The sequence below is a fragment of the Panthera uncia genome (assembly GCF_023721935.1).
Source record: "Panthera uncia isolate 11264 chromosome C1 unlocalized genomic scaffold, Puncia_PCG_1.0 HiC_scaffold_4, whole genome shotgun sequence".
NCBI classification, from domain to species: Eukaryota; Metazoa; Chordata; class Mammalia; order Carnivora; family Felidae; genus Panthera; species Panthera uncia.
In genome coordinates, this window is record NW_026057585.1 from 33770666 (window position 1) to 33788832 (window position 18167).

At 35.6% G+C, this 18167-nt stretch overlaps 1 protein-coding gene across 2 annotated transcripts in view; it reads left to right on the forward strand.

The window, feature by feature from the left end:
• Positions 1–18167, forward strand: part of ZNHIT6 (zinc finger HIT-type containing 6) — a 105270-nt gene that overhangs the window by 19211 nt on the left and 67892 nt on the right. For both annotated transcript variants that reach the window (XM_049618477.1, XM_049618476.1), the window contains exons 6-8: positions 14212–14280; positions 15666–15746; positions 17126–17203. In XM_049618477.1, coding sequence (XP_049474434.1) covers positions 14212–14280; positions 15666–15746; positions 17126–17203 — 228 coding nt within the window. The remainder of the gene's footprint in view (positions 1–14211; positions 14281–15665; positions 15747–17125; positions 17204–18167) is intronic.

Here is an 18167-nt window from a genome sequence, read left to right on the forward strand (position 1 = left end):
ACAGCCAAGTTCTGAACTCAAAGGAAAAGTTCTTGAAGGAAATTAGAAATGCTGTTCCAGTGAACACATGAATGGTTAAGAAAGCAAAATGACCTATTGCTGATATGGAGAAAGTGGTCTGGATAGAAGATAAACCAGCAACATTTCTGTAAGCCAAACCCTAATCCAGAGCAAGGCTCTAAATCTTTTCAATTCTATAAAGGCTGAGAGAGGTGAGGATGCTGCAGAAGAAAATTTTGAAGCTAGCAGAGGTTGGTTTGTGAGATTTAAGGACAGAAGGTTTCCCTGTAACATAAAAGTGCAAGGTAAAGTAGCAAGTGCTGTTGTAGAAGCTGTAGTAAGTTATCCAGAAGATCTAGCTAATACAATTTAAAAAGGTGATTACACTAAACAGATTTTCAGTGTAGACAAATCAGCATTATATTGGAAGAAAATGCCATCTAGACTTCCATAGCTAGAGAGGAGACCAATGGCTGGCTTCAAAGCTTCAGGCACAGGCTATCTTATTAGGAACTAATGCAGCTGGAGAGTTTAAGTTGAAGCCAAGGCTTACTTACCATTCCCAAAATCCTAGCATTATGCTAAATCTACTCTGCTTATGCTCTGTAAGTGGAAGAACAAAGCCTGGATAACAGCATATCTGTTTACAATATGGTTTAAGGAGTATTTTAAACCCACTGTTGAGACCTGCTGTTCAGAAAAAAAGATTTTTTTCGAAATTTTGCTGCTCATTGACAATGCAACTGGTCACCCAAGAGCTCTGGTGGAGATGTACAATAAGATGAATGTTGTTTTTAGGCCTGCTAACACAACATCCATTCCGCAGCCCAAGGATCAGAGAGTCATGTCGATTTTCAAGTCTTACTATTTGAGAAATACATTTCATACGTCTATAGCTACCATATATAGTGATTTCTCTGATGGATCTGGACAGAGTTCATTGAAAACCTTCTGGAAAGGATTCACCATTCTAGATGCCATTAAAAAACATTTATGATTCATGGGGAAAAGTCAGAATATCAACATTCACAGGAGTTTGGAAGAAATTGATTCTGGCCCTCATGGATGACTTTAAGGGGTTCAGGACTTCAGTGGAGACAGTAACTGCGGATGTAGTAGAAATAGCAAAAGAACTAGAATTAGAAGTGGAGCCTGAAGTGAATTAGAAGTGGGGTGCCTGGGTGGCTTAGTCAGTTAAGCGTCTGACTTCAGCTAAGGTCATGATCTCACAGTTCATGAGTTCGAGCCCCGCGTCAGGCTCTGTGCTGACAGCTCAGAGCCTGGAGCCTGCTTCGGATTCTGTGTCTCCCTCTCTCTCTGCCCCTCCCCTGCTCACGTTCTGTCTCTCTCTCAAAAATAAATAAACATTAAAAAAAAAAGTGGAGCCTGAAAATGCAACTGAACGGCTACAATCTCAATAAAACTGTGGATGAGGAGTTGGCTTGTTATGAATGAGGAAAGAAAGTGGTTTCTTAAGCTGGAATCTACTACTGGTATAGATGCTGTGAAGATTGAAATGACAGGATTTAGAATGTTATATAAACTTAGTTGATAAAGCAGTAGTAGGGTTTAAGAGGATTGACGTCAGTTTTGAAAGAAGTTCTGTGGGTAAAGTTCTATCAAACAGCATCACATGCTACAGAGAAATCATTGGTTGTTGTCTTATTTTTTTTTTTTTAATGTTAATTTTTGAGAGAGAGAGAGAGTGAGTGAGAGGGGCAGAGAGGGAGACATAGAATCGGAAGCAGGCTCCAGGCTCCGAGCTGTCAGCACAGAGCCATATGTGGGGCTCAAACCCACAAGCTGTGAGATCATGATCTGAGCCAAAGTCGGACGCTTAACCAACTGAGCCACCCAGGCACCCCAATTGCTGTCTTATTTTAAAAATTGCCACAGTGACCCCAGTCTTCAGCAGTTGCCACCCTGATCAGTCAGCAGCCATCAGTACTGAGGCAAGACCCTCCCCCAGCATAAAGGTTATGACTCACTGAAGGCTCAGATGATGAGCAGCATTTTTTTTTTTTTAGCAATAAAATAGTTGTAAATTAAGGTATGTACGGGTTTTTTTTGACATAATGCTATTGCACATTTAATAGACTAACAGATTACCATATAGTGTAAAAATAACTTTTTATGCACTGGGAAACCAAAAAATTCATTTAACTGGCTTTGTTGCAATATTTACTTTTATTATGGTGGTATTGAACCCATGATTATTTCTGAGGTATGCCTATATCTGTATAACACGGTTCCTATGGATATGTAGAATATTACCATCACTCCAGCAAGGTCTTCCCTTGTTAGCTCCTCTCCTCTCCATAGACAACCTGTTCTAACTTTTTCCCTTGAAGGTGAGTTTTGCCTGATTAAAAATTCCATATATGGAATCCTGTAGCTCACCCTGATAATAGTTTAGCTGAATATGAAATATCTTGACATTTTAGTACTTCCATTCAGTTATTCCACTGTCTTCCTTTTTTTGCCACTGTTGAGAACACTTTTATATATAGTCTCCCCCCGCACCCCCCCGCCTTTCAGTTGACTTGCAGATCTTCGCTTTGGTCTTTGGAGTACTGCAAAATGGGTCTTCATGTGATTTTTTATTTTTTATATTTTTTAATGTATATTTGTTTTTTAATTTTATTTTGAGAGAGAAATTGCTGGGGATGGGCAGAGAGGGAGAGACAGAATCCCAAGCAGGCTCCACACTGTCAGTGCAGAGCCCAGTGTGGGGTGTGATCCTATGACCCTGGGATCATGACCTGAGCCAAAATCAAGAGTCAGACACTTAACCAACTGAGCCACCCAGGTGCCCCTCATGGGATGTTTTTTAAGTTTATATATCTTCTTTGAGATTTGTGCTTTCTGAATATGACAGTTCTGGAAATGCTAAGGTATTACTTTAATTTCTTATTTGTCTTTGCTACATTCAGGGTAGTTTATTCAGGTAGTTTATTCCAAGTCATTCTCCTCAGCTATGTCTAATCTTATTAGCTCATGCATTGAGTGTTTGTTTCAGTTTTATTTTTCATTTCTAGAAGTTCTGTTTCTTTTTGCAGTCTGTCTTGTCTTTTAGATAGAACTGTATGCCTTTCTCATGTTTAAGTTCCCCTTTGTTTAATAATTTAGAATATTTATTATCTGTGTAAATAATTCCAGTGTCAGAAGTTCTTGGAAGTCTGTTACTGCTGTCTGCTGTTTCTGCTGACTTTTGATTATGGTGATTGGTTTCCTTGTTGTTTATCTAAAATGTAGCCGTGAACTCAAGTTGAGACAGAAGGTGGTATGGATTTACTTATGCCAAGATACTCCATGGCACCAATTCAGGACCCTCTTTAATTTCTTCATCTTAAGTTTCCCAGACTGTACTAGTAGGGATAATCTGAACCCCAACCAGTTTGAGGAAACAATAGTTTTGCATTTTCAATTGAGATCTTTCTATTCCCTCTGCCTTTCTCCCTAGAGCCCAAACTAAGGTCAATAAGTTTCCTAGTTGTCTTCCTTTGATAGGTATGCAGGATTTTTCTGGTTTACCCTTTTGCTGGTTTTATGCTCTGATTCCAGTTTAAGGTCTCTAGCTTATGTGGGCCCAAGATCTTGTCTTCTATCACCCCGTGGCTGTTCACAAACCTGTTACCAGGATTGGCAAAGGCTTTCAAAGCAGATCTAACTTCAGCATTCCACCATAGTCTTTAGTTCCTGCTTCCTTTTGGTTCCTGAAGATATCTCTTACTTGCTGATGAACTCCGTCTGTGTTTTATTTCTCCGGGATTTCTTAACGTATGCTATTGAGGTTTTCAGATTATCTTTTCTAAAATGTCCTAATGGTTTAAAATAAGCACTGGCCCCAGTACAAAGGTAAGGTCAGTAGTGGAAAAGAGATGGATCAGGAAGACATAGCAATTTTACTTCTAGAAATTTATCTGTTAGATATAATCATAGAAATGGAAAATGAAATATGTACAAGGATATTCAATGCAGTGTTGGTTGTAATAGCAGAAGAGTAGTATGAATCTAAATAATTCATTAGTGGACTATTTACACAAATTATGGTATGTATTTATAATGGAAAAAGAATGAAGCAGGTCTGAATGTACAAATATGGCATGATTGTCAGAAATACAGAGTAATGTTACAAATTGGTAACAGTGGTTATCTTAAGGGAAGGAAATTGGGTAGAAGGGGACAGGGATGGAAATTTGCTGTTTTGTACCTTTTGAATTTTAGACCATTGGCATGCAATGCTTATTTTGAGAATAAATGAATTTTTTTAAATAGTAATTTTAAAAGGCATTGATAGATGTGGGCAGGACCATTATACATTTTGAGTTGTAAATCGAATCTCTGAAAAGTATTCTGGTACTATCATATAAAAAATACACATTTTTATCCACAGTTGCCACTCTTTTTCAGTAGCGTTTTAGTGTTTTGCTACAGGAAGCCCTGGATATCAAACCTAGAGATGTATTGGTTGTACCTGGATTAAGTAGCATGTCTCATTTGGTCACATGAGTCCCTCCTTGAAGTTTTATTTTATTTCTATTTGGGTCTGTGGATTCAGCAGTGAGGTCAGGAATGCATTTTGACTTACCAACTGGAAAAAAGAATTGGACTGAGAAGCCCCTTCCCCAAGAGCATTTTTAGGTAAATTCCAGGCTTGGGCTCTTTTGTGTGGACTAACCACCCATTTCCCAGAAAGGGACCCAACTTTTGACCTTCCTTTCCCCCTCAGTTTGTCTACACATTGCCTCTAAGCAACTTAGTCCTACTTACCATTCCTTTACAACTGTCAGTTTACAACTGAATTTTTAAGTCCCTTTTGCCTCAGGGTTCTTTAGTTGTCTATCTGTGGGTATCTCTTGGACTTACAGTATGAAGATAGAATTGTGCCCATTATTTAACAACAGTGTGAATTAATAATTGAGCTCCAATCCTGTTTTAGAAGTCAGCCACTAGATGTCTCTCTTGTAAAGAAATAATCATGTACAGCTGACAAAACTTTTTTTCTTTGGATAACATTACAGCATTCTAATTATATTGCAATAATATACCCATCTACCTCTGTATTAATGTCAGTAGCACTTTTTTTCCTTCAGCAATTATGTGCTGATCCACTTCATAAAGCACAGTATTTTGTTTGCATGATAACCTATAAGTAGTATATGATTATACTTTACGGCAAACTGACTTTAGAAAAGAGCAAAGGAAAATGAAGTGATGGGTTTAGCAGTTGTGGTCATGGGGGACAAGTGGATTTTGCAGTGATCTTTGAGGGATTACATAATAGGGACTCAATACAAACTTATTCACTAATTGAAAATGTTTAGCTCTGTGGTTTCTCTGCCATAGCAGCTTTGGATATAGTTTGGAAGAGTTTCAGAGCAACAGCAGGGACTTAGGAAACAACAGTGTGAAAGACTAGAAACTTAATGGTTCCCCAAACAGGCATATACTTACTGGGGCCATGTAGACAGTGGTAAGGAAGTTTCTGTGACATAGCATCACAGAAGTTGTACTTTTCCATAAGGGCAGTTAGGCAGCATTCATGGAAATAGAAAACAGTCTTGATCACCTTGGGGTCCCCAGACTGGTTCAGTTAGGGAAGTCCTTCCCTAGTCACCAGGTCTGCTTCTTCATGATGTGCTTCTAACATGTATCCCTTTCTACTTCCTTCAGTACAGTATTTATCAACTATTCTCCCATGCAGGCCTACTTTATCTCACCCTGGACTATTAGGGAACTTTCCCCACCTCAGTGTCTCCTTACCTCAGTCATTTGATGCACTGATGCCCGAGACATCTTTATAAAATGTGTTTTTACTGTGATAGTCACTTGCTCAAAATCAAGGAGGAGTTAAGGATGTCTTGAGGTGAGAATATCAGATGCAAAAGGATGAAGTAGTAAATTTAAGACAGTGTATGTAGACACTAGGGTGATGTATGTCTAGAAACTAGGGTGAGAGGAGAGTTGGTAAGTGATAGGGGATGGACTGGAGAGAGCCCCACTGGGACTGAGCTTTGCAAGACTTTATATGCCAGGTTGGGGAGTTCAGACAGAGTCAAACTTTGAGCAGAACATTTTCCTGTTCATATGAGTGATCCATACTAAATATGGATCAGCCTACTCTGTCCCCACCCTGATTTCCTAATGTATTCAATGGAGTGTACCCAGGCTGGTTACCATGCCTAATCCTAGAATGTTTTCCTCATCCATTATTTTCTAGCCATCTGTGAAAATACATGATAGCTCATCTTCTCCATAATTTCTTTTTTGCCGCAGTTCCTATAGTACATATTCTCTTCACAGCTAATACAAAACACATGCCACATTTAGTGCTAGCATTCGATTTTTAGTATGCATATATATCTACTCTCCTTTCTGCATTCTAGTGTTTCTTAGTAGGGGCTCTTGGCATTTTGAACAGGACAGTTTTTTTGTTGTGTGGGACTTTCTATGCATTACAGGAAGGCTAGCATTTCTGTTCTCTGCCCACCTAAATGCCTAAAGTGCTTCCCAGTCTTGGAACAGTCAGAACTGCCCAGCCATTTTCAAATGTCCCCACCGCCCAGGTTGGTACCACTCCCAGTTGAGAACTGCTTTATTAAGTACTCAAATATTTATCAGTTATTTGAAGCAAAATGTGCTTTTTTATTTCACCTGCTATATCCATTTTCTTAATATACTGTCTACTAAAGCCAGTACCACATACTTAACCTGTTTCCTATTATTATTGTGTAGTGGTGAAACTAATTTTTAAAAGAGCAAAATGTAATATATAACTGGAACTTTTCAAAGTATTTTCATAATGATGTGAGACATATAAAATTATGGTTTTCATTCTCCCCAATTCCAGTAATTTTAATCCATGCTAAGTAACTACACAGATCCTTTGTATTCAGTCTTCCAAAAACACTTATTATGGTACCAATCCTAATAAAATAGATGGATTATTTTTATGAGCAATAGTTATATTTATTCTTGAGACTTTAAAATTGTTCTTGAAGTATATTTTAAAAGATTAAATGGCTGTGAGTGAAGGATTATGTAGATATTTTATACATTTGTTTTTTCCTTGAAGAGTTTCAAAATTTGGTAGATTTTCTTCCTGCTTTAAATTAAAATAAGGTTTTATAACTGACAGTGGAACAAAATGTTTTTTTCCTGAAATTCCTTTAGGTATTATATGCTGCTTCCGAATTTCATAACAGTTGACAGTTTACAGATTAGTCTGTCTCCCTTTTCTACTGCTCAGAAATGAAAGATGAAACCTAGAAAGAAGACTTTAATTATTTGTGTCATTTAGGATGCTTTATGTTGCTTGAAATAAAATACCCACTTCAAACTGTTTGAGCTATAAAAAGGTAAATTATTGGCTGTCATAACTCAATATCCATCCAGAGATAGGATGGATTTCAGAGTTCATAGATAAAATGACTCAATTACATCATTAACGGCCCATTTTTTTTGCTGATTTTCCATTGTATATTCAGTGGTGTCAGCTGAATCCTCATGGTCATAGAATGCTCCTGGTAACAGTTTGAGTTGCAGTAAATATACAGAAGTGCTTCTCTCCCAGCATTACTGAACAGGAAACCTGAAATTCACCACAATTGGGCCACCTAGGTCATCGGCCCAATCCTGAATCACTGTGTCAAGGAAGATATAAGATAGTGGTTTTCTTAAGCTGACTAGTAAGTGCATGCCTCTAGAGGTAAGGAATGGATTCTATTCGTCAAGGTATGGTTAGGGATTAGGAAGGAGGATGATGATAAGAGATTGCCAAGGAGGCAATTAAAATGTTCACTATAACTCCTAAAAATTATTTCAAAATATGAAGGCAAATATTTAAAATAAAACATAACATATATTTGAATTGATGTTACATAAAAATACATAGTTTGTTGTTGAACTTTCATTTCTGGTAAGATCATAAAAGAATAGTCGATTAGAGCATAGACTCTGGAGGTATTGTACTGTCTGGGTTCAAATCCCAGCTCTGCCATTTCCCAGCTGAATAATGATCTTGGAGGAGGGACTTTTCTTTTCTCTACCTTAGAGTTCCCATGAAATAATGGCGTTCATTCAGAGTTGCAAGAATTAAATGAGTTAATACATGTAAAACATCTAGAACAATGTCTGACATGTTGAAAGCACTTAATAAAGCATTACTGAAAGCATTACTGTTATTACTATTACTACTTGGCTAGTGCTATCTGGTAAAAGGATCTACTGATAGATTTCATAACCTGTGGACTTTACTAATTAGTGGTGTAGCATTCTGAAGATTAGACATGTGGAAATTCTAGCTTTCCTTACTCCCATGGAGGGACTTGTATTTAAAAATCAGAAGTAAAGGGGTGCCTTGAATAGGATTCAAGCACGGAGTCCACTTATCCTTTCCCCGTCCCACCTCTCATTCTTACAGTATATTGAGTATTCTCCCTCTGTATAGTATACATGAAGAACAAGGTGCTTTCATGTGAAAACTGTATTCTTCTCACAGTGATATGGAAGGAAAACACAGTGCCCAGGATTGGTGGTTGACCTACTGCCCTAAACAGAAGCCTGCCTTGAACTCATCCCAAATGCCTAGTGAGCCCTTAGGACTGCTCTTTGAATAAATATTGGTTAGTCAGTAAGAGAGGGGGATGAAAATTGGTGACTTTTTTCAAGAACAAAAATAATCAGGCTCATTTAATTTCATATTAGAAATCTTAGTTCTTAGAATTCAGCCTTCTTATGTAACTCTTAGCTATAGCATATTTCTTGAGGAGGATAGGTTTGAAGCTGTCAAAATGATTAGATAAGTAACCCTAGTTCTGGTTGGGTAATAATTTCTGAGATAAAAAAGAAACCTCTTAAAAGAACACTTCCAATAATGAAGATTTTTAGTTTTAAAAAGAATGTTAAAATTAGTCCTTTCTATGATTATTACCATCCTGCACTTTCCAGTGAAAACATTTTTGGCTTTGCTGATTGTAAAAAATAGCCAATCATTATGTCAAAGATTTGTTTAATACAGACATATAAAGTAAGAATTAAGTCCTTTCATAATGGCAAGAAATAACTAACCATAGTTAAAAGTTTGGGGTATGTCCTTCATACTTGTAAATACATGTATGAATATGAATATATATTTTAAACATAAATGCCATCATTCAACACGTACATTTTTCTACTTCAGTGCATAGAGTTCTGCCTCATTTTTTCATTCATTATGTAGATTTAGTATAGTTTAATCAGTTTTTGATGATACCCATTTAGATTTTTTTCTTTCTATTATAAAGAGTGGCACAGTGGACATGAACATATGTCATTACCCATCCAGTTATTTCCTTGGACTAAATTCCTGGAAATAAAACTGTTGAGGCTAAAATATGTGTATTTTTTTCATTAAGAATATTTATTTTTTGTCTTTATGAACTTGAATTGCCAGAAGTTCACACCAGTTGATATTCCTATCACCAATGGAAAGTCTCCATTTCACCATGCTTCCCTAGTATTTCCCCAGTATTTCTGATTTTAACAATGTCTTTGTAAATTTGATAAGTGAAAATATTTCACTTCTATTTGCACTTCTTTGGTTATAAATGAGCTTGAAAATCTTGTTTCAAGAGATCAGTGCCATTTAAAAGGATCGGATATCTGTCTTTGTTTTCTACTCTTCTTCCTTGGAATTATGGTAGCACTCCAAGATGAAAATTAACCATTTTAAGTCATGGAGTTAGAAAAATATGGGTATAGAACTTCCCTCCCCCTGTAAGTTTGTGTTATCATACACATATTACTTTCTTGAAATGGTGGGAGAGAATGACCCTTAATTTTAATAAGCATTAGCTGTTAAGTGCCCTGTATTAACTTGTTAAAACCGAGTATAAAATAACATTTATTTTCCTCTTTTAATACATGTGTTTCTCAACGTTTTTTTTTTTTTTTTATTGCCTCCCAAGGAGCCCTTTTAGACATTTTCCTTCTATTTGCTCCCCCATGATATTTTGATACCACAGATATACTGTGTATATGTTTATGTGTAGTGGCCCTTTGGAGGGCCACAAACCATTGTAATATTTAAGATTATTATTTTTTTTAATTTATTTAAGATTATTTTTAACCCTCCCCAAAACAAATTTTTGTCCCTTTGGGGGTGATGCTGCTCCTATTAAGAATGCATGATTGAGGGGGTAGGAGAAAAAGCTTTGCTATGCATGAGTAGTTGCTTTTGTTTCATGGGACTCAGATCACTGTTATCTTACTTTGTCAGGTGGTCTATAGGGAAACATTAGGTTTAATAATTGCCATCATTACTTCACCAGTCTGTCATCAAACTCTAAACTAGTGTGCCATGAGGTGCTGAAGTTCCCTAGAATATTCAGGTACAGTATTTCCATTCTTGAGAACATTGATAATTTTGGCAAGGACACAGTGACATAATTGAAAGCATTTTGTTTAATTTAGGGAACAGTAGTCTTGATATAGTAAGAATAATAGTGTTTATTTTTTTTTAATTTTTTTTAACGTTTATTTATTTTTTAAACAGAGACAGAGCATGAACGGGGGAGGGGCAGAGAGAGAGGGAGACACAGAATTGGATGCAGGCTCCAGGCTCTGAGCCATCAGCCCAGAGCCCGACGCGGGGCTCGAACTCACGGACCGCGAGATCGTGACCTGAGCTGAAGTCGGACACTCATCCTACTGAGCCACCCAGGCGCCCAATATAATAGTCAGTGTTTAAATCTCTATCCCAGTGGTTCTCATTCAGTGGTGATTTTTGCCTCCCAGAGGACATTTCCAATAATTGAAAACATCTTTGGATGTCACAACTGGAGGAGTGGGTGTTGCTGGGGTGGCATCTCCTTAGTCAAGGCCTAGAATGCTGTTAAACATCCTGCACAGGAAAGTGCCTCCTCTGCCCCCTTTTTACCCTACCCACCATAACAAAGAATTATCTGGTCCAAAATGTCAGTACTACCTAGGTTAAGAAACACTGTTTTATCCCATGATTCTACTCCTTATGCTGTGTTTTCATAAAATAGTCCAAACAATTATGGTGGAAGGTGGGGGTATGCATACATAAAGATACTCACTAAAGCATTACTTTTTCCCTTTATAAAATGTGTTCTTTTAGAAAACTTACTAATATAATACAAAAAAGCATATAAAATTATCCACAATCCCCCTCAAAAATAATGTTGAGATTTTGATGTATGTGTATTTTTATAAGTGGGACATGTATCACTATGTGTAATTATGAAAAGTGGGAAACAGACTTAATCCTTTGAAGAATTTTGATGGTTACCAGAGGGGAGGTGGTTGGGGGGGAATTGAAATCGATGATAGCGCTTATTATGATGAGCTCTGAGTCATGAATAGATTTAGTGAATCACTAAAATTGTACACCTGAAATTAATGGAATATGTTAACTATACTGGAATTAAAATTAAAAACTTAATTAAAAAACTTAATTATTTGAGACTTAGGAAGTGATTTGATTGCCCAGTCAGGACTACATCAGTTTCAAGAACACTGAAGAATTGGCAACTACTTTAGAGATTAATTAACTCAACCCATTTCAGGAATTCTTATACAATACCCTTCAACCTCTCCTTGTCCATTTGTTCACTTAAATCTTCTATTCTGAATTACTGTTTGCAAATCCCTTTTAACCCTAGAGTTAAAAAGTACAGTTTTCCAATGAAGCTAACTTAATCCTTTGTACTAGTAGAGGTAAATGACAGACCCATCCCTAGGGATAGTCTTTTATTATTTTTTTTTTACCATAATTTAATATGGAAGAACAAATGGTAAAAAATTGGAAGCAGTCATAATGTCTGTCAGTAGAGAATGAATAGATTTTGGCATTTTTCATAAAATGAACTAATCTGCATATATTATAAATAAACCTAAAGCATAATGTAAATGAAAAGCAAGGCATAGGATATTTAGAGTATGGTAAGTTTGAAGTAAATGTTAATATTACACAAAATACTATATTGTTTATAGGTATAATATGTGTGTGTGTGTGTGTGTGTGTATAGAATATAAAACCATGGACGGTAAGAATACACACCCAAACTCAGGATAGTACTTACCTCTGATAATGAATGGGAAGGGAAGGAGATCAAGAAACAGTAGCAAGTTGGATCATCAGCTATATCAATAGCCTTTTATTTCTTAAAAGAAAAAAGTATTTTGAATAAATATGGCAGTTTGCAAGTTGGTTAAATCTTGAGTATGGGTACATTGTTCTTTATACTCTCTTTTTCTTTGTTTTTGAAATATTTCAAGATCACATTTTTTAAAAGTAAATGTACTTTTCAAATTTGTTCATGTTTGAACTGAGGCCAAATATAGAAAGATTTTTATAGTAATTTAGCAATGTGTATGTAATAAAATAGTAGTGAATGACTTCCTTACAATCAAAACTAGTTAACTATAGCAAAATAATTTCCAAGGGCTTTTCTCCCTTTGTTTTTGGAATGTTAAGTACTTTCTGATGGTATTTAGGGTCTACTGAGTGTTAAGAAAGATAAATGGTTCTTGAAATTACTCAAGCAATGATTGGGGTAACTTAATATGATTTAGAATTCTGCAAGATGACAAGTTCATAATTTTTTTTTCTCCTATAACTTAACATGGAAAAAACAAATATATTTAGAAAGAAACCATATTATACAACAGGATTAAAAAATCAATTTCTTTCTTACAAGGAAATGTGGAATCTCTGAGTCTCCCTTTTTTTTTTTAATGTTTATTTTGAAAGAGAGCGCACACAAGCAGGAGAGGGGCAGAGAGAGAGAGGGAGAGAGAGAGAATTCCAAGTAGGCTCTGCACTGTCAACGCAGAGCCCAGTGCAGGGGCTCAGTCTTACAAACAGTGAGATCCTGACCTGAGCTGAAATTAAGAGTCACTTGCTCATCTGACTGAGCCACCCAGGTATCGCCTCTGAGTTTCTTGATGGTGATATGATGCTCTGCCTCTTTCACAGATAACGAACATTGCAGGGGTGTTTTCTTTTAGAAGAATTGTTTATTTAAAACCATTAACTTACATTTGCATTCAGATTTTTTAAGGTTTCTTCCTCTGAGATTTTAGATATCTGGTCTTTAAATTAGTGAAGGGTGTTTATGCCTTTGTTCTATCAAAAAAACACATATTAACATGACTTTCTTATATGGTAAGTGGCACTCTCAATGTAAGCATAAGCAAGCATATTTTTTCTAGCTAATGCCAAAAACTGTCTTGTTACTAAAGAAAACTTCCATAAGCAGATCTGTGATAACTTACCCTAATAGAAGGATTTTTACTTGATTTTATGGTTATTGTCTTCTGACAGAAATTTGACTAAATCGTATGAATGTTTAGTGGGAGATATTTTACTAGACTGTATTAAAATAAAACTATTTGAGATTTTGGAGCCAGGCTGCTAAAGGATAGATTTATAAGTGAAGCTGGCCATTTTGCTTGACAGTGGGTTGTTAGAAATTTCTCCTAAATAAAGAAAACATGTAAAAGCCATCATACAGTGAAAACATTTAAATTTCTGTATTGGATTCAGTATTTCTAACATTAACTTTTTTTAAAGAAGGAATGGTATATAGTGTCACCAAACTTAGATATGTTAAATAGAATATGGTCATTCCAAAATTAGGCATTTAGTGAATTATTACTGTTGATCATGTATCAAACCAAAGTTTCGACCTGGAAGCAAAGGGACTCTAGCTCAGAGTGCATTCTGCTTAGCAACCAACTTGTCTACTGTTTTGCTACTGAATGCACGTACTCATGGCTAAGAAGTATCTGCAGCCAGCTGGTCGCAACTAGACAACACTTCATTCACCTAATTTCCAGACTAGTCAGGCAAAGACATCAGCTCATTATTTTTGGTCATGAGCAAATTTATTTGTAAACTTCCAAGTAGTAGCACACTGATCTCAAAAGCCCCTGAACTGTGACAAATTGCCATCTAATTCAGGAATATAAAGTCCTTGTAATTCAGAACTGCTGCACTTAATTTTGCTTTCCTTTTAAAAATCCTTGCAAGTATATTGTTTAGAAAACATAGTCTCTGAAATCCTAGAAAAAATAGAAAAGATACGTTAAATTCTAGGAATACTTTTCAAATTATTATCTGAAAATGAAAGTTCAGGAGGTTTGATTTGTGCGCACACTTTTATTATCTACCTTGATCCTCATGATTCTTTTTTCATTTAGAAAACAGCAGTTTTGTTGGCATGTGAAGCTCCAATTTCCTCAGAGTCAAGCTGTGTACATAGAAAAAAGGTACAGTACTACCAATGTTTATTAAGAACTCCTTTGTTTTTATTGTGTTTTTGTATTTAAAATAAACTGTTAACTTAAATGTGATATCAGTAAATGTATGTCAGTAGTAGAATGGATAACTCAGTTGTTGGTATCTTGATTCAATGAAATGCTCAATACTATTGAAAAATGAATCAACTACAGCTACATCAACATGGTTGAATCTTAGAAATAATGTTGAATGAGAAGAGCAAATGAAGGAAGAATGCATAGAATGTGATTCTACGTCTAAATATAAAACAGTGTAGTCTTTAGATCTGCAGAGCTGGTAAAACTCTAAGGGAAATCATGATGGTGTTTCCTTCAGCAGGGGGAGCAGACATAAGGAGAAAACTGCAAGGAGACACAAGAGGGCTAAAAACTTTCAATTTCTTAAGTTGAGTGGTTGTAGAACAAATGAAAAATGACCCAGAATTCTACTATGCAAAGATTACTGCTATTAACATTGTGGTATAGCCCTCAAAATATGTATACTCAAAATTGGAATTAATTTGCATAAACAACTTTTTATCCTACTTTTTTCATATTTGCATATTTTTAAGTGTGATTTAAAAACTTTAATGACTGTGTACTATTTGATTCCTTCGGAAAATTTTCCAGTTGCTTTTTAAGTAATATACTGAGCATATATCCACATTTTGCATTAAGTGTCCTCTCTTTGTAACTGTGCTATGAATTTTAGTGAAGAACTTCCTTATTTGAAGTTGTATGCCAAACTAAAGTCAGAGAAAGGACTTCAATTTTTTAGATAGGGGTATGTAGCACATTGGTATATATGAAAATGTATAAATGAGGAAAACTACACATTCAGTGTCTTAATTTTGTTTCTGTAGCTTTATAGTTCAAAACAGTGTGCATACTTACAGGAAAGTTGAAAAATTTGAAATATGTTATTTCCAGGGAGAGTAGTATCAATTTTTACCCTGGTCTTATGATTTAGAATGAATAAACTTGAACATGCACTGAAATTAGCATCATCTGAAACCTTTTTTCAGATTTTTAATTTCTGTAGCTTTCAAATATATTTCATCCTGAGTTCATTCTTCCCATCTTTGAGCACAGGTGTGTGTTAAAAGAGGCTTCATGTTTTTATAATTGATTTATAGGGAGCTTCTCAAAATATTGCTTTTTAGGACTTTGTTAAGTGTGTCCAAGAAGCCTTTTTGAGCTTTTTTCCGAAGTAATTTTTGCTTAAAAGGATGTTATATTTTGCCAAGAGTAAAATAAAAGGTCTGTGTTCAGTTATTTAAACAAAAAAGCCACAAGATTTAGTAATTCTAAGTTAACACCTTTAGTAGAAACTTATAAATAATAAATTTTGTTTTTGTTTTTTTGTTGTTGGGAAGAGTACCGGATGATAAAACTATTAATGAAATCCTAAAACCTTACATTGATCCTGAAAAGGCTGATCCTGTAATTCGTCAAAGGTATGTTTCAAAAATTTTGTAATTTTCTGAAATTACTAAAAATATTGAAGTATTGGTTATGTGAATATTATGTAAAGCCATGACACTATTAGACTGTGATATGCCAGTGCAGTTTACTTTCAGTGTCATTTCCTTGGTATTTATTCAAGGCTTTTTCAGTCACAGATGATGCTTTTGGATAGTAACAAAAACAGTTCTCAACACTTAGTATTCACTGTTTTCTAGATACTCGTTGAAGCAGATAATAAAAAATGTATGAATTAATTTAATCCTCACAATAACCCTTGAAGGTAGATTACTGCTAATATGTCCATTTTACAGATGGGGAACCTTAAAGTGCTTAAGTGACTTCATACTGCAAATAAGCAGGGAAGCTGGGATTTAAACCCAGCCAGTGTGGAATCAGAGTCTGCACTCTTAACCCTTAAATCAAACTTCTTTAAAATTGAGTCAAAAACTCTGAAATTAAGAGTTTCCAAGTAACCCTTATAAAAGACAGGAAAATTCTGTTTCAGCCAGGTCTTCATAAAACTAATTAAGATACACTCTGCCTCATCTCCAGAAGTGTAGCGTGGACACAAATGGGCTAGAATAGCTAGCTCTGTCCCTTTTCAGCTGTGTGATCAGGAATAAGTTACCTAAGTTCCAGACCTTAATTTTCTCTACTAGATAAGGTTATTTGAAGCTTAAAAAAAAAAAAAAAAAAAAAAAGGCAATGTATATAGTTACTAATACAGGGTCTAACACACAGTAGGCAGCACTCAAAATAGGAAACTCTTATTAGAATGTGGATTAGTTTTCCTGAGCAGGAACCCGGTTGACTTTCTTTTCTCTGGATGATACCTGCTTGTTTTGGTTCCAGAGTAACCTAGTGTTTAAATTTTAAACTGAGTGGATTCTAAAATGTCTGACCCAATTCTAATTAAATCTCATGTTCTAGTGCCAATGAAAGGTTGTACCCAGACTGAACCAGAATCATGTCCCATATCAGGCAGTGTCTTTGGAATATGTATAATAGTTGTATTTCTTTCCTTCTTATTATTGATAATCCAGTTGTCATCATTGGTCATACGTTTGGCAGTAAGACAAAGTACCTGTCACTAAATTGGGTACATTTTAAAAAAAATAAATAAAATAGCAAGATTAACTTAATTTACTGAAATAGATATTTTTGAAATTAACATATTGTACAGAGAGAAGAAAGGTAATATTTTAAAATTCAGATCCTTGGCTAGAAAATATCTTTAACCCCTTTTCTGTGCTTGGCTAGTTGAATTTTAAGTATTGTTAGCTACTCATAAATGTTTAATCTGTAGATACTGTCTTGAAACATATTAAAAATCAGTTTTGCTTCCTTCAATATGACATTTTTATTTCAGGTTGAAAGCCTACATTCGCTCTCAGACTGGGGTCCAAATTTTAATGAAGGTTGAATATATGCAGCAAAATTTAGTAAGGTAAAATTATTTCCCTCCCCATTTCTTTAAATATTTTCAAATTCTAAAATATAATTAAGTAGCTTGATTAGCTCAAGTAGCTAGTTATTATACCAGTATGACTTTCAAATTAAAATTTAAAAATAATCAGACTTATAGGATAAATTCAATTGAAAGTTACTTTGGTTAGGGGTGCCTGGGTGACTCATTCAGTTAAGCGTCCACCTTTGGCTCAGGTCATGATCTCATGGTTCATGGGTTCGAGCCCTGCGTTGAACTCTGTCCTGACAGCTCAGAGCGTGGAGCCTATTTCGGATTTTGTGTCTGCCTCTCTCCCTGCCCCTCCCTGACTCAGGCCCTCTCTCTCTCTTTCTCCCTCAAAAATAAACATTAAAAACAATTATTTTGGTTAAAATATTTTAAAATAGCATTATGTACAATTAAGAGATTCTTAAATCCCATCTTAACTTATTTCAAGAAGTATTCTCTACAACAGTTCTAGTGTTCAAGTTTTTACCTTTGGGAATACAAACATTTATGTGATCAACTGAGCATTGCATATATGGCAATGGAAAAAACACTGCAGAGAAATGTAAGGAGAGCTGGGTTCTAACAAACTGTATTATTTGAGGAAGTTTTTTTTGTTTTTGTTTTTTGGGTTTTTTGTTTTTTGGTTTTTGTTTTATTTTGGGGTTTTTTTTTAGAGTTTATTTTGAGAGGAAAAAAAAGAGAATGAGAGCAAACAGGGGAGGGGCAGAGAGAAAATCCCAAGCGGTCTCTGCGCCAGCAGCATAGAGTCCTACATGGAGCTGGATCTCATGAAACTGTGAGATCGTGACCTGAGCCAAGAGTCGGTCAGCTGCTTAACTGACTGAGCTACCCAGGTGCCTCTTCCCTAGACTTGTTCAGTTAGTATATTTACATGCAGTTCATGTTTTACTCCCTTCTTCCCCCAAAAGATTTAAGGTCTCAGATGAGAGAAGGA